Raw genomic sequence first — 24199 nt, 5'->3', positions numbered from 1 at the left:
ATAAAACAAATCTGTTTTCCTCAGTGCAGTTGTAAACAACCATCATCGAGTCCATCCTCAGCTCCTCCATCACTGCAACGGATTGTCCGGTCTGCTGAGAGGGTCCTTCGAGGTCCTGCACGACTCCAGGGCAAGGAAGCGTGCAGAAAAGATCATTGCCAACCCCTTCCGTCCCCTCTGGCAAACGGTTCAGGTCAATCACGACCAAAACCTCATGCCACCTGAACAGTTTCTTCCCCTTGTGCCATGGCCCTCATCCAACCGGCAACCTGGTCTACGATGATCCTGTCATCCATGGACTTTGTACTATTCATCCACATACTATTCACTGCACTATCATCCCAGAACTACACATTGCTCTTTGCACTCTCTGCACATCTCTTACATGCATCATTTATAATGTAGCTTATAGTGCTCACAGTGTACATACTGTATGTGAATCTGTGAAGATTCTGCATCTATTTTTTGCACTGTAAATTTTGTTTATCGTCTGTATATTGTTTATTGTGGCAGCAACATTTCAGTCATTCCTGTACATGCAAATGTATTTGGTGAATAAAGCTGATATGTTAACCTGAGTTGAACTGGTTTATCATGGGTCAGTTTATATTCTATTATTTGGGACTGGTTATGTACTGGATGAACTGTAGCAGATTCTTCCCTTTGTCTTCATGGATATCATAAGGTGAATGCACCAATTTGTAAGTCGCTCTGGATAAGAGCGTCTGCTAAATGACTTAAATGTAAATGTAAATGTAATTCAAAATTCCCCATGTGCTGTGTGTCCTTGGGCTTAACCTAAGCATTGGCTCCTGCCTGTAATTAGTGGACTTGTTTTATGGTGTTTGCTAGAGATGACTGTCTGCTTTTACAGACACATTTCTGGCCAGCAAGTAGATTCCACTCAACTCAAGGTATAGAATACCTATTAGAATTTATTTCCCAATTTATTTGGTTATCAAGCACTTACTGCTCAAACCTGCTAGCTAGCTAAAAAGACAGCTCTTTGGTATATTGGCGATTGCACAATTGAATGTGCATCCCGCCACCTACTGTGTGGGACGGAAACAAGATTCCACCCCCCCCCCCCCCCCAAAAAAAACGGAACAAACTACCAAAAAAACTACCATATCTGATCCCTAAACAGGTTCAAGGGGAGCCTGGGAGGGTGGGCCGTCTTCCGGCGCCAGTACCCTTTGCAAGTCTTCAGATGTAAAATCCTTAAGTCCCAAAAACTTTTCTGCCACTATAATGTCCAGTTTCTTAGATTTATTTTAGACTTATAGTTTATAATTGTGGCAATGAATGCCACAAAAGCCACCTTTTTAATACACAGGGTGTCTTTTGACTGGCAGGAAACATTTACTACAGGCTGTGGTGCATCCACTACCATATTGTCACTAGCGTCACTTGTTTTCTCAATTATTTTAATCGCCTTCATAGGAGATTCGAATGGTTGCACAAAAATTTGCCACCCCAATCTCCTTCGCCCTTACTCCGCACTCCGCACTCCAGGAACTCGGGATCATGATCCCCACCACCATCTGACAACCACGCTTCTCATGCGTAGGTAGACGGACAGACTTTCTTCTTTTTCTCCATTCACCCAGCGGGTCAGAGGCCAGGCAGCAACCACACCAGGAATTCCCTTCAGGTATTCAACCTGAACCCCTGAGATGACTCCTTTGACAGGTGCTCCACTCAGAAGTTCAAAGGATGAAACTTCTGTTGTCTGGATTCTTTTGAGGTCCGCTGCAATCTTCCTCTGTTCTTCAGAAATACAATGAATTGAAAATAAGACCACTCCTGGTCACATTGACAGACTTTTCCCAGTGCATACTTCACCATTTGACACCTCAAATGGGTTTCCCACATGCATCCTTACTCAACAAACGCATCCCAACAAGAAGCAAATCATTATCCTTCATATCATCATTATCCTTCAATTTTAGACAATTTCCTTTTTGTTACAGTTTTCGACACTACTGTTGTCCATTCAGGACATCCATTTTCACCAACTGCTCGACACACTGCTTGATTCAAACTCAGCATCCACTTCCCCACACCTGTCTGTCTGAAGCTTCATTACACACAAGACCTGCACCCCGGACCTCTACTGTATTCTTTTTTTTCTCTCTCTCACTCTTGTCTTCTGCCTGCTTTTTGCAACGCACCAATCAAGACTTGAGGGAGAGCTATTTGAGAAATTGAGAGAGAAAACTTTACAATGATAAGTGACTATTGCTGGTGGACAATTTTATGCGTTCATATAAAGTTTTAGACGTTTGAATCACATTTCTTTGCTTACAGTTCTATATGTACTGTTTAAGAAATGTATATTTTTGAGCGGTGGCAATGATGTTCTGGCGGTTAAAATCGTTACATTGGATCTTTCTGACCGTTGAGGAGTACTGCACCCGGCCTCTAGGTTGTGTTATTGATGTACGTTTAGGTTCTTTGGTGCTCACTGCTACACGGATTTCAAAGGTTTGTATAACTAACCCAAGATAGACCACAGCCTGTCGTTTCCAATGAGAACATATTAATCATAGTGGGTAAAAAAAGCTAGTTATAATTGTAATGGCTTAGCAGATAAGAAAATAAGAACAAAATGTACCTGGCTCAAAGAGAAGAAATATAATATATATTGTTTACAGGAAACTCATTCTACAATTTTAGGTGAGGGTGAGTGGAAAATGGACTGGGGGGGAGTGAAATGTACTTCTCCCATGGGCAAAGAAACTCAAAAGGGGTGATGATATTAATTAACAGTCATTTGGATCTGAATGTGCAAAATCTCCAAACAGATCCGCAAGGTAGATGATTTTAAATATGTTATTGGACCATAAACAGATATGGCTCATTAACCTTTACGGACCAAATAATGATGATCATCGCTTATTTGAAAATATATATAATACATTATCAACCCTGCAAGCAATACAAGACTCTATTATTATGGTGGGAGATTATAATACTGTTTAAAATACCTTAATGGAAGGTAAAGGAAATCACACTACAAACTATCACCCTCATGCTCTTAAGGAAATCACACTACAAACTATCACCCTCATGCTCTTAAGGAAATCATGAATGTCATGGACATATTGGAACTAGTGGATATATGGAGGCTTAAATAACCTGACCTACTGAGATATACATAGCGGACGATCAATCAACCTAGTTGTCTTGACTTCTTTCTTATGTCATTCTTGTTGGCACCAAAAGTGAAAAAAGTGTTGGTAGGGGATAGAATACGGTCGGACCATCAGATAATTGGCATATACATTACTCTTGCTGAATTTCCACGTGGGCGAGGATATTGGAAATGTAATCAAAGTCTATTGGATGGTAACTTGTTTTTAACTTGGACAGAGGAATTTATAACAGATTTTTTCCCACATAACATATGTACAGCAAATCCGCTTATTGTATGGGACACTTTTAAATGTGCCTTTAGAGGCCATGCAATTCAGTACTCATCTATAAAACAAAAGCAATTTAGGTCAAAGGAGTCAGTACTAACAAAGGAAATAGAAGGTCTAGGGGCGACTCTAACAGAACAGATAGATAGCAATAAAAACCGTACCATAGAGGCTCAGAATAAGTTAGAGGAAAAACAAAAAGAAATGGGGGAACTTATTCAACAAAGATCAAGTGTAATATATTAGAATAAAGCAAACTGGATGGAATATGGGAAAAAATGCACTAAATTATGTTTTAATATTCAACATAGAAATACTTCTAAAAATAATTTACTGAAACTTGTTACAAATTACTGAGTAACCTATGATTCGCCAAATGATATTTTTAAAGAGGAAGCAAAGTACTTTAAGCATATGTTTTTGTTTCAGTTTCCTTCATCTTCTCTAACCGAAGCTAATTGTACGGATTTGTTTTCTATTAATAATGTAAAATTAACAGCCATACAGAATGACTCATGCGAAGTTGAAATTACAGAGGAATTAAAGCCTTTAAGTCTGGGAAAACTCCAGGGCTGGATGGCATACCAGTTGAGGTATACCAAACCTTTTTTGATATACTCAGAAGACGTTATTAGCATGTTTAATCACTCATATGCAAATGGTAGATTATCAGACACTCAACAAGGTCTGATTTCATTATTACTGAAACAGGATACAAGTGGGAAATATAAAGATCCAGTCCATTTAAAAAATTGGAGCCTCCTTACAGTTGTGTTGTGATGCAAAAATGCTAGTAAAATGTATAGAGCATAGAATTTAAAAGGTATTGTCGAACATTATTCATTCTAATCAAACAGGTTTTTTACAGGGATGATACATTGGAGATAAGACTTTGAAAAGGCTTTTGATAAAGTACGACTGGAGTTTATATATAAATGCCTGGAACATTTCAATTTTGGAGAATCTCTTATAAAATGAGTTAAAAGTATGTATAGTAACCCTAGGTGTAAATAATGGCTACATCTCAGAAAGTTTTTAACTGTCAAGAGGAGTAAAACAAGGTTGCTGTCACATCCTGACCATAGAGAGCTCGTATGTTTCTATGGTAGAGTAGGTCAGGGCATGACTGGGGGTTTTGTCTTGTTTAAATTTTCTATGTTGTGTTCTAGTTTCTTTTTTCTATGTTGGGGTTTTCGTATGATTCCCAATTAGAGGCAGCTGGTCATCGTTGTCTCTAATCGGGGATCATATTTAAGTAGTTGTTTTTCCCCACTTGTGTTTGTGGGAGATTATTTTGAGTTAGTGCATGTTGCACCTCTTCGTCACGATTTGTTGTTTTGGTTATAGTTTATTGTATGTCTTGCATAGTTTCACATAAAAATGTGGAACGATACCCATGCTGCGCCTTGGTCTCCTTCATATGACGAATGTGACAGAATCTCCCACCACCAAAGGACCAAGAACCGTGTCCAGGAGTGGACTTGGGAGGAGATCCTGGACGGCAAGGGACCCTGGACGCAGATTGGGGAGTATCGGCGTCCAAGGGAGGAGATCGAGGCAGCAAAAGAGGAATGGCGACGCTACGAGGAATTAGCACGGCAACAACGGAAGCCCAAGAGGCAGCTCCAAAATATTTTTTTGGGGGGGGCACACGGAGTGGTTGGCGGAGCCGAGGGGTGAACCAGAGCCAGTCAGGGAGTCGAGTGAGGATCTCGACGAAAGATTCCGGAGAGAGGTGTTGGCGTTGAGAGCGCTGCAGAGCGGGCGTGCTTACCGTGGGGAGCGTGTGACCAGTCAGGCACCGTGTTATGCGGTGATGCGCACTGTATCTCCAGTGCGCATTCATAGCCCGGTGCGCACTGTGCCTGCGCCCCGCATTTGCCGGGCTAAAGTGAGCATTCAGCCAGGACGGGTTGTGCCGGCTCAGCGCTCCTGGTCTCCAGTACACCTCGGTCCAGGATATCCTGCGCCAGCTCTATGCCCTGTGTTGCCAGTGCGCATTCACAGCACAGTTCGTCCTGTGCCAGCGCCCCGCGTTTGCCGGGCTAAAGGGAGCGTTCAGCCAGGACGGGTTGTGCCAGCTCTACGCTCCAGACCTCCAGTGCGCCTCCACGGTCCAGTACGTCCTGTGCCTCCTCCTTGCACTCTCCCTGGAGTGCGTGTCCTCAGTCAGGTACGTCCTGTGCCTCCTCCTCACACTCTCCCTGAAGTGCGTGTCCTCAGTCCAGTAAGTCCTGTGCCTGCGCCTCGCACTTGCCCTGAAGTGCGTGTCACCAGTCTGGTGCCACCTGTCCCGGCTCCACGCACTAGGCCTCCAGTGCGCCTGCCCAGTTGGTGCGTCCTGTGCCTGCTCTCTGCACTCGCCTTGAGGTGCGTGTTACCAGTCTGGCGCCACCTATGCCAGCCCCACGCATCAGGCCTCCAGTGTGCCTTCCCGATCCAGAACTTCCGGCGACAGTTCCCGATCCAGAACTTCCGGCGACAGTTCCCGGTCCGGAGCCTCCTGAGACGTTTCCCCGGCCCGGAGCCTCCAGCGACGCTGGCGGGTTCGCAGGATGAGAGGGTTCTTCGTCCCGCACCAGAACCGCCTCCGATGTGGGAGGATCCGCGGGATGAGAGGGTTCTTCGTCCTGCACCTGAGCCGCTACCAACACTAGACACCCCCCCCCCCCCCCCCAACCCTCTCTTTTGGTTTCAGGTTTTGCGGCCGGAGTCTGCACCTTTGGGGGGGGTACTGTCACGTCCTGACCATAGAGAGCTCGTATTTTTCTATGGTAGAGTAGGTCAGGGCGTGACTGGGGGGTTTTGTCTAGTTTAAATTTTCTATGTTGTGTTCTAGTTTCTTTTTTCTATGTTTTTCGTTTGCTTCCCAATTAGAGGCAGCTGGTCATCATTGTCTCTAATTAGGGATCATATTTAAGTAGTTTTTTTCCCCACTTGTGTTTGTGGGAGATTTATTTTGAGTTAGTGCATGTTGCACCTCTTCGTCACGGTTTGTTTTGTTTAAAGTTTATTGTATGTCTTGCATAGTTTCATATATAAATAAAAATGTGGAACGATACCCACGCTGCGCCTTGGTCTCCTTCATATGACGAACGTGACAGTTGCCCACTATTGGCATATCTATTTATTATGTTCATCAAAATGTTAGCTATTCATTTCAGATCCAACAATACAGCACTTAAAAACCAAAGTGTCATTGTACACTGTTTTCTTTTAAATCCACAACTTGGATCCCTCCACAGCCTCATAGAGGATCTAGATAATTTTTAAAACCTCTCTGGATTACAACCAAATCATGATAACTGTACTATGTATTGGATCACAAATAAATACTACTTTAACTTTCCATGTAGTTTACCAATAAAATGGTCTGATGGTGATGTGGATATACTCGGTATACATATCCCGAAAGAAATGCATGATTTCCCTCCAATACATTTTTATAGAAAGTTTGCAATAATAAAATCTTGCTACCATGGAAAGGTAAATACCTTTCTATTTGTGGAAAAATCACCCTGATTAACTATTTAGTCATATCCCATATACCTATTTGCTCATGGTCTTGCCTACACCTAGCAAACAGTTTTAAACATTTTATGAGAAAAACAGATTCCATTTTATTTGGACAGGCAAGCCAGACAAAATGAAACGGGCCTATATATATATATATATAATGGATTGAATTCGACCTCTCACTAAAGGCTTCAGTCATACAGAAGTTATACTTAAATCCAAACTGGTTCTCTAGCAAATTAGTAATGTCTCACCCTATGTTCAAGAAAGGCCTTTTCCTCATTCAGATTACAACCAGGTTACAACCAATTTGAAAAGGAAATCATCTCCCAAATATCACTTTTTTAAAACAAAGCCATAGAAAGTTGGTTGTAATTTCAATTTAATCCACCAGAAAAGACAGAACAAATAATACAACAAATGTTGTGGTTAAACTCAAATATACTAACTGATAAAACTTTTTTATTAACAAAAAGTATAATCTTCGTAAATTATATAAATACGACTGGTGTCACACATGCAGCTAACTAAAACATATGGAAATGTCTGCTCTACACAAAATTACAACCAACTAATTGCAGCATTACCGCAAAAATGGAAGAGGAAAGTGGAAGCGGAAAAAGTAAGGAACTTGTCTGTCGGCCCTGTATTAAAGACCATAATTGGTTAAAGAAAATTGTGATTAAAAAAAAAGTACACCAGTTTCATTTAAGGACCAAAAAATTGCCAGCCGTGCCATATAGATTGCAAAATAGCTGGGAAGAGATTTTTGACGTACCGATTCCATGGCACATGGTTTATGAACTGAGACGCAAAACGACACCAGATTCAAAACGTAGTATTTTTCAATTTAAACTATTATACAGAATTCTTGCAACCAACAACATTTTATTTATATGGGGGATACAACCTTCCCAGCTCAGCAGATTTTGCTGCGGAGAGGCAGAAACAAATCATTTATTTTGGTACTGTCCATATGTAGCTTGTTTTTGGTCACAGGTCCAGGAATGACTGAAGAATTGCAATATTTACCTGGAGCTAACCCTGCAGATAACACTACTGGGCGATCTGAAAAGTCAATCAATCAACAATATAATAATACTTTTAGCAAAACTGTTTATTTTCAATGGAAAGGCTCAGAACTTTTGATAAATGTCACAGCACAGATGTAACATATATGGCAACTAGAAATCCAATATGGATGGTGTTAAGAGATAGATGGGAGGGCTTGAATGGGGCTGAAGGTTGGGACTAATAGCAACTAATAACAGCAAGATAAATCATTTAAAACATACTGTGCCCATAAAACGTATATAGGTTAAGAACTTATTTGAAAGAGCACAGTTTGAAAGATATGGCAAATAGAAATTAAACTGGATGGACATTATAAATGTATAGGAGAGGTTGAGGGTAGAGGAAGGACAAGAGTTAAAAACAAAATAAAACTATTGTAAAATAGACTGTGTCCATAAAATGTATATAGTATGTATAAGCTGGAAATACAGGCCTAAGCGTTGTTGTTCACCAGTTTGCTCCAATTGTGGGAGGGGTGGTGGGGTTGGAGGGTAATAAAGGAAATAGAAGATATTTAAAGATATTTAAAGATATGTATATATACCTATGTATATGTCTTTATGCATTTAGATGTGTATGTATGTATGTGTATGTATGTACATATATGGGGGATTGGACTTGATGCAGACAATTACATTGATGGAAGCTACAATCTATCTGCAATATTAAAGCTGATCTACACCCCCCCCCCCCAAAAAAAACTAAAAATAAACAAGGAGGTGAGTAGAGCCAAGCACGAGCTAGCGATATCCTATTGGTGCGTTCTAGCATGTATTTGCATATTTCCGTTAGGGAACGACGATTATGTGAAGTGCACGTGTGCAATAACTCAATTTGCCCTAGCAATTTTTTTTTACTTTGGCAAAGTGTAAACTCTACAAAACATAGCCCACTCTGTTTGTAACATATTCTAGTTTAGGAAACAGAAAACTATATTGAAATCAAATGTTTCCTCGATTAGAAAATTAGCAGAATGTCAGCCATAATCCATTTTCTCCCACTGCCGGCCAATGGGCTTCTTCTCGTCATCATATGGTAGAGAGTGGAAACGGCAACCGGATGCTTCACATTTATACATCCGGTGAAATATCTGGCTCATTGTTCTATCTGTGCGGAAGCTCAAAAGCTGTCAAAATGGCTACGACCATGTCGTGGGGATCATATCTCCTCATTCATGTAGTAATATTTTCATGGTATGTCTTTACCTTATCGGCGAATTGCTCATTGAAAATCACACAGGGCCACCCAGGAGCTAAAACATATGGAGGCCGCTGGAAATATCTGACTTTCCTCAATCTGGTGAGTGTGGTTGGTGGCTATGTTATGTTAGAAAATGTTAGAAATAGTTTACACATCCGCGTTATTGTATTACCCTACTTCATTTTTTACCTTCCTGTGGCTTCGAGCCAAGTGAGACAATTATATAATTGCATTGCTGTGTTTATATAGCCATATTGCTAGAGGCGGTGTCCTAAATAATGGTAGTCTAACCATTTCTGCATAATTTTTCCGAAGGTTTTGCAGACAGTGTTCTTCGGACTCGTTGTTTTGATTGACATTATCCACCTGATATTGCCATCCAAAAATTTGAGGTGTGGTGTACCTCTCCTCCTAGTGAAATTAAGAGACACCATTTTCACTATTTGGGCTTTTCCTATTGGGACAGTAAGTGCCTTTAATGTCTATATTTATATTTTGTGTGTGTGCACATTTGACTACATTTATGACGTGTATAATCTACAGTACATCTAAACCGGTATTACTGATAACATATATTTGGACATAATAACCCATTTTCTCTTCATCTCTAATCCCCAGTTTGTGTTCTTGTCCTTCTGGTCGATATATCACTACAACAGAGAGCTGGTGTTTCCAAAGTTTCTAGATGATATTATTCCTATCTGGTTGAACCATGCTATGGTAAGTGTCACAATCATGTGCACGTACTGCACATGGTGGACTTTGTACTGACTGTGTGATCCCAGTGTATTTTATTAAAGATGGGGCTGTATCCAGTTGGCTGTGCAGGTCAGTGTGGCTTTGTATCACATGGCTCTTTGAGGTCATGTCCTAGTAATTCAAGGGTAGAGGTTTCTGAATAGGGTTATGGTCAGATTCACATAGCTTTGAACAGTGTTTCTGATCTTTCAATTATGGTTGCATTTCACATTAATTAATGTAGCCAGTCACACAACAATGTGGTGTTGCCAGTGTTTTCCAACCAACTGAGCCATCAAGACTACATTAGTAATCTGTCAGCACAATGGACACACCTCTCACTCTGTGGCCTCTGTCTCCACTACACCTGTACTGTACACACCTTGTCAGTTTTACAATTTTAACAGTAGAATACCTTGTCCGAACTGGTTTTAACACGTTGCGAGCTGTACAGGATGGTGCCGACAGAGATGGTCGCCTCGCTTCGCATTCTTAGGAAACTATGCAGTATTTTATGTATTATTTCTTACATTGTTACCCCAGGAAATCTTAAGTCTTATTACATACAGCTGGGAAGAACTATTGGATATAAGAGCAACGTCAACTTACCAACATTACGACCAGGAATACGACTTTCCCGAAGCGGATCCTCTGTATGGACCACCACCCAGGACAATGGATCGGATCCCAGTAGGCGACCCAAAACAACGGAGCCGCAGACGGAGCGGTCTTCTGGTCAGGCTCTGTAGACGGGCTCACCGCTCCCGAGTATACTACTCGCCAATGTCCAGTCTCTTGAAAACAAGGTAGATGAAATTCGAACAAGGGTTGCTTTCCAGAGAGACATCAGAGATTGTAACATTCTCTGTTTCACGGAAACATGGCTCACTCGGGATACGTTATCAGAGTCAGTACAGCCACCCGGTTTCTTCACGCGTCGCTCCGACGTAAACAAACATCTCTTTGGTAAAAAGAAGGGCGTATTTGTATGCCTTATGATTAACGAGTCGTGGTGTGATCATAACAACATACAGGAACTCGAGTCCTTTTTTTCACTTGACCTTGAATTCTTACAATCAAATGCCGACCGCATTATCTACCAAGAGAATTCTCTTCGATTATAATCAAAGCCGTGTAAATCACCTCCAAGCAGACACCTTGACGACCCTGAAAGCACTTCATTGCACTCTATGTAAACTGGAAACCACATATCCTGAAGCTGCATTTATTGTAGCTGGGGATTTTAACAAAGCTAATCTGAAAACAAGGCTCCCTAAATTTTATCAGCCTATCGAACGCGTGACCCGGGCTGGCAGCATTCTGGAACATTGCTACTCTAACTTCCGCAACGCAAACAAAGCCCTCCCTCGCCCTCCTTTCGGCAAATCTGATCACGACTCCATTTTGTTGCTCCCAGCATATAGACAGAAACGAAAACGGGAAACGCCTATGCTCAGGTCTGTTCAACACTGGTCCGTCCAATCTGATTCCACGCTTCAAGATTGCTTCGATCACGTGGATTGGGATATGTTCCGGATAGCCTCAGACAAACAACATTGATGTATACGCTGATTTGGGGAGCGAGTTTATTAGCAAGTGCATCGGTGATGTTGTACCCACAACGACTATTAAAACCTTCCCCAACCAGAAACCGTGGATTGATGGCATCATTCGCGCAAAACTGAAAGCGCGAACCATTGCTTTAAATCATGGCAAGGTGACCGGAAACATGACCGAATACAAACAGTGTAGCTATTCCTTCTGCAAGGCAATCAGACAAGATAAGCGTCAGTATAGAGACAAAGAAGAGTCGCAATTCAACGGCTCAGACACGAGACGTATGTGGCAGGGTCTACAGTCAATCACGGATTACAAAAAGAAAACCAGCCCCGTTGCGGACACTGATGTCTTGCTCCCAGACAAACTAAACAACTTCTTTGCTCGCTTTGAGGACAATACAGTGCCACTGACACGGCCCGCTACCAAAACCTGTGGGCTCTCTTTCACCACAGCCAACGTGAGTAAAACATGTAAGCGTGTTAACCCTCGCAGGGCTGCCTGGCCCAGACAGCATCCTTAGACACGTCCTCAGAGCATGCGCAGACCAGCTGGCTAGTGTGTTTACAGACGTATTCAATCAATCCCTATCTGCTGTTCCCACATGCTTCAAGAGTGCCACCATTGTTCCTGTTCCCAAGAGAGCTAAGGTAACTGAGCTAAACGACTATCGCCCCGTAGCACTCACTTCCGTCATCATGAAGTGCTTTGAGAGACTAGTCAAGGATCATATCACCTCCACCCGACCTGACACCCTAAACCCACTCCAATTTGCTTACCGCCCCAATAGGTCCACAGACGACGCAATCACACTGCCCTAACCTATGTAAGAATGCTGTTCATCGATTACAGCTCAGCATTTAACACCATAGTACCCTCTGACCCTGGGTCTCGACCCCGCCCTGTGCAACTTTGTCCTGGACTTTCTGACGGGCCACCCCCAGGAGGATCAGCGGGGTGGCGATGTTGTTTCCCACCCTCACCACAACACTGGGGCCCCACAAGGGTGCATTCTCAGCCCTCACCTGTACTCCCTGTTCACCCATGACTGCGTGGCCATGCACGCCTCCAACTCAATCAAGTTTGCAGACGACACTACAGTGGTAGGCTTGATTACCAACAATGACGAGACGGCATACAGGGAGGAGGTAAGGGCCCTCGGAGTGTAGTGTCAGGAAAATAACCTCACACTCAACGTCAACAAAACAAAGGAGATGATCATGGACTTCAGGAAACAGCAGAGGGAGCACCCCCCTATCCACATCGACGGGACAGTAGTGGAGAAGGTGGAAGGTTTTAAGTTCCTCGGCGTACACATCACGGACAAACTGAAATGGTCCACCCACACAGACAGCGTGGTGAAGGCGCAACAGCACCTCTTCAACCTCAGGAGGCTGAAGAAATTTGTCTTGTCACCAAAAACATTCACAAACATTTACAGATGCACAATCGAGAGCATCCTGCCGGGCTGTATCACCGCCTGGTATGGAAACTGCTCCGCCCACAACTGTAAGGCTCTCCAAAGGGTAGTGAGGTCTGCACAACGCATCACCGGGGGCAAACTACCTGCCCTCCAGGACACCTACAGCACCCGATGTCACAGGAAGGCCAAAAAGATCATCAAGGACAACAACCACCCGAGCCACTGCCTGTTCATCCCGCTATCATCCAGAAGGCGAGGTCAGTACAGGTGCATCAAAGCGGGGACCGAGAAGCTGTTTTTCAGTATCTATCTTAAGGCCATCAGACTGTTAAACAGCCGTCACTAACATTGAGTAGCTGCTGCCAACATACTGACTCAAATCTCTAGCCACTTTAATAATTAAAAATTGGATGTAATAAATGTATCACTGGTCGCTTTAAATAATGCCACTTTATATAATGTTTACATACCCTACTACACAGTATATGCCTCATATGTATATACTGAATTCTATACCATCTACTGCATTTTGCCTATGCCACACGGCCATCGCTCATCTATATATTTATATGTACATATTCTTATTCGTTCCTTTACACTTGTGTGTGTGTATAAGGTAGTTGTTGTGAAATTGTTAGATTACTTGTTAGATATTACTACACGGTCGGAACTAGAAGCACAAGCATTTCGCTACACTCGCATTAACATCTGCTAACCATGTGTATGTGACCAATACAATTTTATTTGATTTACAGAAGTCTAACAGACACTTGCTGTAGATGTTTCACAAGCAGACAGCGCTGGGTACTTCATGGCCTGACCTCTTCCTCTATTCCTCCAGTCCATCTCATTTGTTTCTCAATCTATTCTAGGTGGTGCATGTTTTTAGTTCTTGCCTAACACTAACATAACATACCCTTGTTTATGTGGCCACAGTGCATCAACACATGCAATGGACTTACACATTTGTTACACGTGGGGCTATGATGATAGGGTTGGTTTCTGTCATTCTTTATTTCACCCATGTCTTTTCCCTCTGCTTACAGCATACTGTCACCCTGCCATTGGCGCTGTTGCAGATGTATATTCAGCCTCATAGATATGGCAGCAAGATGAGAGGCCTTCTAGGTCTGTCCGTCTTAGCTGTTCTTTATCTGGGATGGTAAGTAAGGTTCTATCAATCACATTGTTAAGTTGTTGTGGTTTGAGGAAAAATGCTCTGTTTCTTCGAGGCCGCCTCTTACTCCTCCTTGACTGAATGTTATGATACTTTAACAACATTTGGACATCTTCCTATAACCCCCCCCCCCCCCCCCTCAGGGTTCTGTGGGTGCACCATGTGGCTGGTATCTGGGTGTACCCCATCATGGAGCGCCTGAGTCCTATGGGCCTGGTGATATTCCTGGGGGTGTCGTCCATCACCATGGCCCCCCTCTACCTGCTGGGGGAGAAACTCAACCACAAGATCTGGAAGAGCACTGCAGTATCCGCAGGTGGGACAGCTCTCTGACTGTATAACAGGAAAGGAAAATAACCACACTGTTTAGATGCCCCAACCATCTCAATGTAGCAGGGTTTCTCTCCTAGAGTACCACGAGGCCTCTGAATTTGATTTTTCAGGTTGTCAGAAGAGGAGGTTACCTTTGGTGTGTCAGTGTGTTGTTCATTAACTACTCTCTACTCTCGTTCTCTCTCTCTGAAAGGGCCTCAGAAAAAGAAGAAGAAATAAGTGTGTGCTGGCATGTAAGCTGAGAGCCACAGAGTGGATCAGAGAGGAAAGACAGACAGGACCAGTACACCCAGCACTGATCACCTCATCCAAAAAGAGATTGGTGGATGTCTTGGTGAAGGTAGAAGTTGCCCCTAATCACAGATCTAGAATCAGATTACCTTACCCTCAGTCCTATTTATAACCTTTAGGATTAAACAACTATATCTTATCCTGTATCAATAGTTAGAGTCAACTTGTACCTGCTCAGTATCTCTCAGGCAGCTCTCAGGCAGTGGGCATTATGTGCTTCTATGGTCAGATGCCAAATAATTTTAAGATTCAATTCAATAATTAGACTTCATTTACTCCACCACAGGATATTGTGCTGTGTCACATTGAGGTAACAGCTCAATATAATATTTTATATTAAGTTGATCCTTTATTGGTTTAGTTAACCCATATTGTTCTCTCACCCTATGTGGAGTAATAATATTACAGTATAAATACATTTTGTGATTCTATTACCTTTGTCATGATGCTGTTTCACTTGATACGGTACTGTTGGTTATGAAAGGCACAGCTCCTTATGTGCATTTGTTATTTTACCTTTTGAATTCATGTTTATACTGTATGTTGACTTTTAGAACACTATGGTTCCTTATGTAACTTGGAGGGAAGTAAGAACAAGATAAAATGAAATTAAAAGATTTGAATAATATACATTGATGTGACTCCTTTTTATTAGGTGAAATAGTTGACATATTGCAATCCGAGCTGCTTTATAACCAAAGGGAGGATTGATTGTATTTTCCTGCTCTGGAATCCTTGCCTGTCACTGCCATTTGTAGCCAGGTGGTGGAGCCATCAGGTCAATATTTCTCCTCTGCAGGCAACCACGGTAACCCCCCGGCTATCGGAGGGTACTACTAGCCTTGTCCGAACCAGAACGGCCAATAGGGCACGAGCCGATCTCCTGTTTCTGTAAAGTGATGCAGTTTTTGTTTACCTAGCGAAAGCGTTCAGATCTAGATTGAGGGACTAGAGGTTGTTTCTAGACGTTAATGTAGTTATTGTGTCTGTCCCTGGTTAGGTCTGCCTGGACAGCTGTCCCACACTGTGATCTCATTCATCAGGCCAGGCTAATCTTCTCATCCACAGGCCATGTATCACCCTCTTATGTAAGACTCCTACACAATTAGATAACTGTACAAAAGAGTACAATTAAGCAGGAAAGGAGTAGAATTTAGTCACAATTTACATATGGGGAGTCTTTATTCCACTGTGGATGCAACCGCACAATACAATTACACAATGTAACAGCACAGTAATACAATGTTACATTGTAATGACTCTAGTAACTACACAATAAAAATCTATGTAAAGTGTTACCAAATAAAAGGTGCATTGTGTCCTCAGAGGATTCAACTAGACTGAAGTACTAAGGTGATCAGATAATACAAGAGATTACAGTAACCTTAAATCCTTCATGAACAACACAATCAGTTAAGTGCAGGACTGTCAATCCGCTAATCAATTTGTTCTCCTTACCATGTCACACATTCATCAATCATCTGTTGTGAAGGCCATTGTAAGCAACATGTTCTACCTTACCAGAAGGTTCTATCTTACCAGAGGGACCTCAAGGACACTTTCCCTTCCCAATTACCATTCATTGTTGCAGAATGGTCTGAGATGCGTCAGTGTCGTATCTTTCCCTTCTTAGACGGATCCATAATCAGCTTTCAAGTGCCTCAGGTAAGCAAATCATGATCGAACTTGACACTGTGCTTCCTTTTTCATTCAGGTCCTGCCCCTTACCTGAATAGGATCGACTCAATCTTCTCTACAGTGTCTGAACCTGCATATCACAGTCAATGACAATTGCTTCACGTTGGTTGTTAATCCCATCAACAAACAAATGTACCATAGGATTTTTTTTGTGTGTAGGATTGATATGCAGTGCAGCATAGCACCCTGAATGACTCAATGAGATTAGTTAATATTTTGGTGTAAACATACTATACATTGGATGTATTGATTTCTGATCACATGATATCTCTGGATGATTGATCCGGAGATCGTAATGAAATGACTAACAAGTGTTATCTTGGTGCGGTTATGAAATGAACGGAGTTAAAATCTACATGGTCTGAGATGACCAGTCATTTTTGCTCTATTGTGAGGTGGAGTGGCCACTGGGGCTTTTGCCTGTTGAACCTATTTGTACAGTAATGAGATTAGTGGGTTAATCCAGGAATCAGGAATAGACCTACTGCTCTTCCTCCTGAGGGAGGTACAGTACATGACTAAGGAGGAGAGAAGAGTGTCCAGGGAGGTGTCTTAACGTCCAGAGCCATGCCACGGTTCAACCTACACCTCTGATGATCCTCCTTTCTCTGACTCCTCAACGGAGGCAGCCCAGGATGCTGTATTCCCATGGATCAAAATACCTGTTCCTGGTGAGATACATGGCACTGCCAGTCCAGAGAGAAGCATAACGAATGGAGTGGATGGTGTCGTTGGCAAACCCTAATTTCCAGAGATAATCCAGGCTGATTAACTGAAGACCCGTGGTGGTGCAGGACTACTAAAGCTTAGATTTAAAGCATCTGAGCAGACTGCTGTCTGTGGTCCATCGTGGGCATGTGGAGTTGTTTTAGGTTCATGTCTGAAGATGCTGACGATCACTAGCTCCACATCCTTGTTGCTACAGGTGTAAGTGCTGAGGATACTTTATCTTACTATTTTGAGGTTGCTGTTACTTTGTTAATGTGATTAGGTTTTTATCTTAGACTGTTTGTGTGTGTGTGTGTGTGTGTGTGTGTGTGTATGCCAAGGCACTGCCATGGCAGTGGATGTCTGCCTGAGTATTCCGTCCTCTAGTACTCCACCCTCAGACAAGCAGTGGAGTCCCCTACCGCTTCATGGAGTCAGGTATGCCTATACTATATCATAGAGGATAATATATACTATTAACAAAACAAATTGTTCAGTATGTATGAAAAGTTGAAATAGGTTTTTGTGTTGCTATTTTTACAGTAATTCGGTTACGTGTGGTGGAGTGTGCCAGACAGATTAGCTAGCTGTAAATGGCTGAACACCTCATAGTTAAGCTTGACACTACTTATTTACAATGTGCTAATCCAATCACAGATGTTGATTCTGCAGTTTGATTCAGAAAGAAGAAAAAATGTAGTGTATGCTAGTGTATGCTTTACCGGTATGGTAGTCCATTGAAGTATCAGTTCTTTCCAAAATGTCTTCACAAGCAGACTGCAACATAAAATATATTTCTGAGCGGAAACTGCTGAGGTCAGATGGTTGAAGTGACAGAGGATGATATTCTACAAACACCACCATCCCACCACCCTTGAGATCACCCCTCATCTCTCCTATAAAACCCCCAATCCTCCCTGTGTCTCCCAGTCAGGACCCCCCGGGCGAATTACACGTTGGTGGGGGAGGTGATTCGTCACGTCATCCCTGGACCCACACAGTGCTCCATAGGGTGTGGAGGTCTGAACTGCAAGTATGAGGACCCTGACCGCTGGAGCGAGGACAAGCAGGCCATTAAAGGCCTCTACTCCTCCTGGTAGGAATCAGAAGGGCTCTATGAAAATGTGTATGTTGAACGTAAGTGGATTATACCCATACATTTTATGTAGAAGCATGCCTTTTTTTTCAGGGTCACAGAGAACCTACTTGCTATGGCCAGGCCCTCTACTGCATTAATAGAAAAGTACAACATCATTGACCAATTTAAAAGGTAATTTAATAGATTTACTATTTCAGGGTTTACTGTCGTCATAAATCAGTTCAATACAGCTAGTAAAAATAAAATAATAGATTCCTAATTCTGTGTGTGTGTGTGTGTGTGTAGATGTGGCCTAAAGACGGTGATAAACCTGCAGAGACCAGGGGAACACGCCAGCTGTGGTCCCAACACACTGGAACCAGAGAGTGGATTCTCCTACCGACCTGAGGTGTTCATGGAGAATGACAGTAAGTTTATGACTATTTCTCTACAATGAGGAAAACTAAAGAAGCCAAAGGCAAACTTAGCATGAGAATGGTTAAATAACGACTGTCCTTATACTCCAGTATATTTCTATAACTTTGGATGGAATGACTATGGGGTGGCCTCCCTCACATCCATCCTGGACATGGTGAAAGTCATGTCCTTTGCGATGCAGGAGGGGAAAATGTCTGTCCACTGTCATGCTGGTCTGGGAAGAACAGGTAATGTAGTATAGGACAAAAAAGTTTATGACAGTCACAGTAATCAAAATGACTATGCTTTGTGGTCACGACTGACCCTAACGCTGATGGTTTTGCCTGTGTCTTCTCTCAGGTGTGTTGTTAGCGTGTTACCTGGTCTTCGCCACCAGGATGACCGCTGACCAGGCCATTGTGTTTGTACGTTCTAAACGTCCCAACTCCATCCAGACCAGAGGTCAGCTGTATTGCGTGCGGGAGTTTGCCCAGTTCTTGGTCCCCATCAGGAGTATTTTCTCCTACGCTGAGCCCAGAACTAACCCAGTCACCCTGTCCCAGTTCCTGACCCGCCAGAGACACATGCTGCACGGCTATGAGCGCCGGGAGCTCAGGCACCTGCCCAAGATCATCCATGTGATCTGCAAGCTGCTTCTGGACATCGCTGAGCACCGTCAGGTTATCGAGGAGGACATGCTGGACGTGAATGACATGACCGCCGAAGAGGAGGTGGAGTTTGAGCGCTACTACGACTTTGGCTTCACCAAGGGTAGCTTCGGGGGAGGCAGCATGGGGGACCGGCCCCGCTTACCAGGACCCCCAACCAAACACCGACACGCCAACGAACCGGCCCTCTTCTACCACCGCAAGAGCCTGAGCTACAGCGAGTCGGACGTGCAGAGGCTAGGCTCTGAGCTTCACCTGCTGACCCAACCTCTCTCCAACTTTCTGTCCGCTAGCAACGTGCCTGTGGCCTGTTCTCCCTCCCTGAACTCCCTGTATAGAACCCTGGCCACGGCCAGCCCCGTCACCACCACATACAGCTCCCAAAATGGATCCTTCCCCCATGGGTCCCTCTGGGAGCAGAAGAGCCTGGCGGAGGGATCCCCACTCCTAAAGAAGAGGCAGAAAGCCTGCCAGAGCAGCAAGTCTGAGTGCCACCCTAAGCAGAAAACATTTGGCAGCATGTTGTTTAGGTGGAGGAAGAAGCAGAGGGAGAATTTAGCGAACAATGGGAATGTGTCCCAGGTGTTTCAGATAGAGGAGTCAGAGGTGCCCTTCATCACCATCCAGACAGAGCTGTCCAAGGAGGCCAGGCGGGTGCTGGTGGCCCAGGCCCTGGCTGTGGATCTGGAGCTGGATGGAGAGGAGGAACACAGGGAGAGACTCCACACCTGGCAGGTAGGAACTCGATATTTAATCACATCGTTTTTTTTTTATACTGTCCATACAATATACCAATATCTCTATTTCCTGAAATATTATTAGATGTGTAATGGTACTTATAGAGTAACATAGCACAATTGACAAATCATGTTTACCTGAACCTTATCTGACAACCACATTTGTACATAAAGGAAATTCATATAGGTTTGATTTTCCTTTTTGATACTGCAGTGCCATTAGGTTAACTCCAGTAGGCCTTTTGTGTGCTTGGGCGGCAATGATTGTCTATTTTGTATCGGTTTGCAGTCCGGGTTAAACACGGGAGGGGCTTGGGAGAGGCTGTGTACATTGGAGAAGGACCCATTTGTGCTCTCTGGGCTGATGTGGACCTGGCTGGAGCAGCTGAAGGAGCCAGTCATCTCTGTCAGAGATGTACAGAAACTGGACCTTAACGACAGTGACCCTGCAAACCCAGAGGCTGTCTTCAAACCACTGGACCAGGTCAGCAGCACTTATTGTAGGCCACATCAGGGCTTCTCACTCTGGGCCCAATCCTACTGTACATGATAGATCTAGCACAGAAAACTTGGACTTACTAAATACTGTGTGAATCTACTGACTACTTCTGGTCAGTTAACCTATTCATTTGGGTGAAGCAGTTGCCTAGAGGTTAGAGCAGCCGAAAGCCCCGGGCCAGGCAACACAAAAATGGGAATCGAACCGAACCTGCAGCTGGAAGGCTGTTGGTCTCTGATCCCATGTACCACCTCCTACCTTGTGCCCTTGAGCAAGGCACTTAAACCCCCCATAATTGCTCCCCACAAATGGCCCACAGTTTCTGGGGTGTTGGAAAAGACACAAGACACATTTTCGTTCAACAATAAAGCTGTATTCTATTTGACCACATCCTCTCCAGGCTCCCAGGGAGATGTTGATGTGCATTCTGGACTGTATGGCTCATGTTCTCACAATACCAGAAGAGGTGGAGGCTGCTTTCCTGGAGCGCACCATCAAGGCTTTCACCAAGGTAGAATACTAGATGATGTAGCATTCTCCCTTTTAACCACAGTAGTTTAAAGGGGTATAAACAGCTGTTTTGACTCTTCACAGATGGAAAAATGCTCAGCGGTGTATCCGGCCATGACAGAGATCCTAAGGCTGGTCCTACATGACATGAGGTTTATAGCCATAGAGGAGGATGAGGTACCATTTATGCCTCCCGGCCCTATTATGCTGACCCCATAGCCCTGCTGGATTCTGTTCCAGACTGTCCCTATGTAGAGACTTGTTATATATTAAACAGCCATATACAGTGGCAAGAAAAAGTATGTGAACCCTTTGGAATTACTTGGACTTCTGCATCAATTGGTCATAAAATTTGATCTGATCTTCATCTAGGTTACAACAATAGACAAACACAGTCTGCTTAAACTAATAACACACAAACAATTATACGTTTTCATGTCTTTATTGAACACACACCGTGTAAACATTCGCAGTGCAGGGTGGAAAAAGTATTTTAACCATTGGATTTAATAACTGGTTGACCCTCCTTTGGCATCATAACCTCAAGCAAATGTTTTCTGTAGTTGCGGATCAGACCTGTAGTTGCGGTCAGGGGGAGAATTTTGGACCATTCCTCTTTACAAAACTGTTTCAGTTCAGCAATATTCTTGGGATGTCTGGTGTGAACTGCTCTCTTGAGGTCATGCCACAGCATCTCAATCGGGTTGAGGTCAGGACTCTGACTGGGCCACTCCAGAAGGCATATTTTCTTCTGTTGAAGCCATTCTGTTGATTTACTTCTGTGTTTTAGGTTGTTGTCCTGTTGCATCACCCAACTTCTGTTGAGCTTCAATTGGCAGACAGATAGCCTTACATTCTCCTACAAAATGTCTTGCTAAACTTTCCGGCGATGATATCAAGCTGTCCAGGCCCTGAGGCAGCAAAGCAGCTCCAAACCATGATGCTCCTTTCACCATACTTTACAGTTGGGATGAGGTTTTGATGTTGGTGTGCCTTTTTTTCTCCACACAGTGTTGTGTGTTCTTTCCAAACAACTCAACTTTAGTTTAATCTTTCCACAGAATATTTTGCCAGTAGCGCTGTGGAACATCCAGATGCTCTTTTGCGAACTTCAGACGTGCAGCAATGTTTTTTTTGGACAGCAGTGGCTTCTTCCGTGGTGTCCTCCCATGAACACCATTCTTGTTTAGTGTTTTACATATTGTAGACTCGTCAACAGAGATGTTAGCATGTTCCAGAGATTTTTGAGTCTTTAGCTGACACTAGGATTCTTCTTAACCTCATTGAGCATTCTGCGCTGTGCTCTTGCAGTCATCTTTGCAGGACACTCCTAGGGAGAGTAGCTACAGTGCTGAACTTTCTCCATTTACAGACAATTTGTCTTACCGTGGACTGATGAACATCAAGGCTTTTAGAGATTCTTTTGTAACCCTTTTCAGCTTTATGCAAGTCAACAATTCTTAATCTTAAGTCTTCTGAGATCTCTTTTGTTCGAGGCATGGTTCACATCAGGCAATGCTTCTTGTGAGTAGCTAACTCAAATTTTGCGAGTGTTTTTATAGGGCAAGGCAGCTCTAACCAACATCTCCAATCTCGTCTCATTGATTGGACTCCTGGACTCCAAATAGCTTTTGGAGAAGTCATTAGCCTAGGGGTTCACATACTTTTCCCAACCTGAATGTTTAAATTATGTATTCAATATAATTTGTGTTATTAGTTTAAGCAGACTGTGTTTGTCTGTTGTTGTGACTTAGCTGAAGATAAGATCTAATTGTATGACCAATTTATGCAGAAATCCAGATAATTCCAAAGTGTTCACACACTTTTTCTATGTTGTGCCTTCCTGCGCAGTTTGGGTTGTTTTGAATCCACAGTTTTTGTTATTTTGTCATCACATATTGTACTTTAAGTGTATTGTATATAAAATATGACTTGTTTACCTCAATATTGAACAGTTACAATGCAGACCCAAGAAAATTCTGTTTATTTCAGAGTTTAAAATTAAAGTGTCAGTTTGGTTTTGTTAAGCAGATCAAGGTGGAGTATTTGTTACAGTATATGCCTTAAAGACTTGTAGTTATATTGAACATGTAACATCAAACACATGAATTGAAATACTTCATCTCCACATAAAGCCAGCTCAGTGACTATCACCATCCCTGTACAGAAATGTGGTATTACACAAAAATAAAGTATCATGGCACGGTAAACTGCAATGGTTTTCCCATTCATTCTTGCATGGGCAGGCTTATCATAATGGCATATTAATCTGCATTAGTTATTGATTACAATGTCAATTGCATAAACAATAAAGCAGGCACAATAGCAGTGATTAAACTACTCGTAAACAGTGGTGTAAAAAATACCAAATTTTCATACTTGAGTAAAAGTAAAGATACAGTTGAAGTCGTTTTTATTTATTTATTTCACCTTTATTTCACCAGGTAGGCTAGTTGAGAACAAGTCCTTTATTTCACCAGGTAGGCTAGTTGAGAACAAGTCCTTTATTTAACCAGGTAGGCTAGTTGAGAACAAGTCCTTTATTTCACCAGGTAGGCTAGTTGAGAACAAGTCCTTTATTTCACCAGGTAGGCTAGTTGAGAACAAGTCCTTTATTTCACCAGGTAGGCTAGTTGAGAACAAGTCCTTTATTTAACCAGGTAGGCTAGTTGAGAACAAGTCCTTTATTTCACCAGGTAGGCTAGTTGAGAACAAGTCCTTTATTTAACCAGGTAGGCTAGTTGAGAACAAGTCCTTTATTTAACCAGGTAGGCTAGTTGAGAACAAGTCCTTTATTTAACCAGGTAGGCTAGTTGAGAACAAGTCCTTTATTTAACCAGGTAGGCTAGTTGAGAACAAGTCCTTTATTTAACCAGGTAGGCTAGTTGAGAACAAGTCCTTTATTTAACCAGGTAGGCTAGTTGAGAACAAGTCCTTTATTTAACCAGGTAGGCTAGTTGAGAACAAGTCCTTTATTTAACCAGGTAGGCTAGTTGAGAACAAGTCCTTTATTTAACCAGGTAGGCTAGTTGAGAACAAGTCCTTTATTTAACCAGGTAGGCTAGTTGAGAACAAGTCCTTTATTTAACCAGGTAGGCTAGTTGAGAACAAGTCCTTTATTTAACCAGGTAGGCTAGTTGAGAACAAGTC

At 42.9% G+C, this 24199-nt stretch overlaps 2 protein-coding genes across 2 annotated transcripts; both read left to right on the top strand.

The window, feature by feature from the left end:
• Positions 1–9106: 9106 nt before the first annotated feature.
• LOC115168409 (androgen-dependent TFPI-regulating protein) lies at positions 9107–15362 on the top strand. The gene is made up of 6 exons (XM_029723654.1): positions 9107–9314; positions 9531–9680; positions 9834–9935; positions 13980–14095; positions 14254–14426; positions 14637–15362. The coding sequence occupies exons 1-6, from the start codon at positions 9150–9152 to the stop codon at positions 14660–14662; spliced, it is 732 nt and encodes a 243-aa protein (XP_029579514.1). The 5' UTR covers positions 9107–9149; the 3' UTR covers positions 14663–15362.
• Positions 15363–16805: 1443 nt separating this feature from the next.
• LOC115168408 (protein tyrosine phosphatase domain-containing protein 1-like) lies at positions 16806–21357 on the top strand. Its single transcript, XM_029723652.1, has 10 exons — positions 16806–17359; positions 17482–17578; positions 18071–18236; positions 18330–18410; positions 18525–18646; positions 18746–18883; positions 18996–20038; positions 20330–20524; positions 20940–21050; positions 21134–21357. Exons 2-10 carry the CDS (start codon positions 17569–17571, stop codon positions 21266–21268), a joined length of 2001 nt encoding a protein of 666 aa, XP_029579512.1. The 5' UTR covers positions 16806–17359; positions 17482–17568; the 3' UTR covers positions 21269–21357.
• Positions 21358–24199: the final 2842 nt, after the last annotated feature.

This window comes from Salmo trutta, chromosome 30 (genome assembly GCF_901001165.1).
Source record: "Salmo trutta chromosome 30, fSalTru1.1, whole genome shotgun sequence".
Lineage (NCBI taxonomy): Eukaryota > Metazoa > Chordata > Actinopteri > Salmoniformes > Salmonidae > Salmo > Salmo trutta.
This window is presented reverse-complemented; position numbering and strand designations above follow the sequence as displayed.

Excerpts from the sequence above, each read along its gene's own strand:
- LOC115168408 (XM_029723652.1), top strand. Across the intron at positions 20,039-20,329 it reads AGAGACTCCACACCTGGCAG|TCCGGGTTAAACACGGGAGG; the intron begins GTAGGAACTCGA and ends ATCGGTTTGCAG. Across the intron at positions 21,051-21,133 it reads CCATCAAGGCTTTCACCAAG|ATGGAAAAATGCTCAGCGGT; the intron begins GTAGAATACTAG and ends GACTCTTCACAG.
- LOC115168409 (XM_029723654.1), top strand. The coding sequence starts at position 9,150 with ATGGCTACGACCATGTCGTGGGGATCATATCTCCTCATTCATGTAGTA. Across the intron at positions 9,681-9,833 it reads GGGCTTTTCCTATTGGGACA|TTTGTGTTCTTGTCCTTCTG; the intron begins GTAAGTGCCTTT and ends TCTAATCCCCAG. Across the intron at positions 14,096-14,253 it reads GCTGTTCTTTATCTGGGATG|GGTTCTGTGGGTGCACCATG; the intron begins GTAAGTAAGGTT and ends CCCCCCCCTCAG.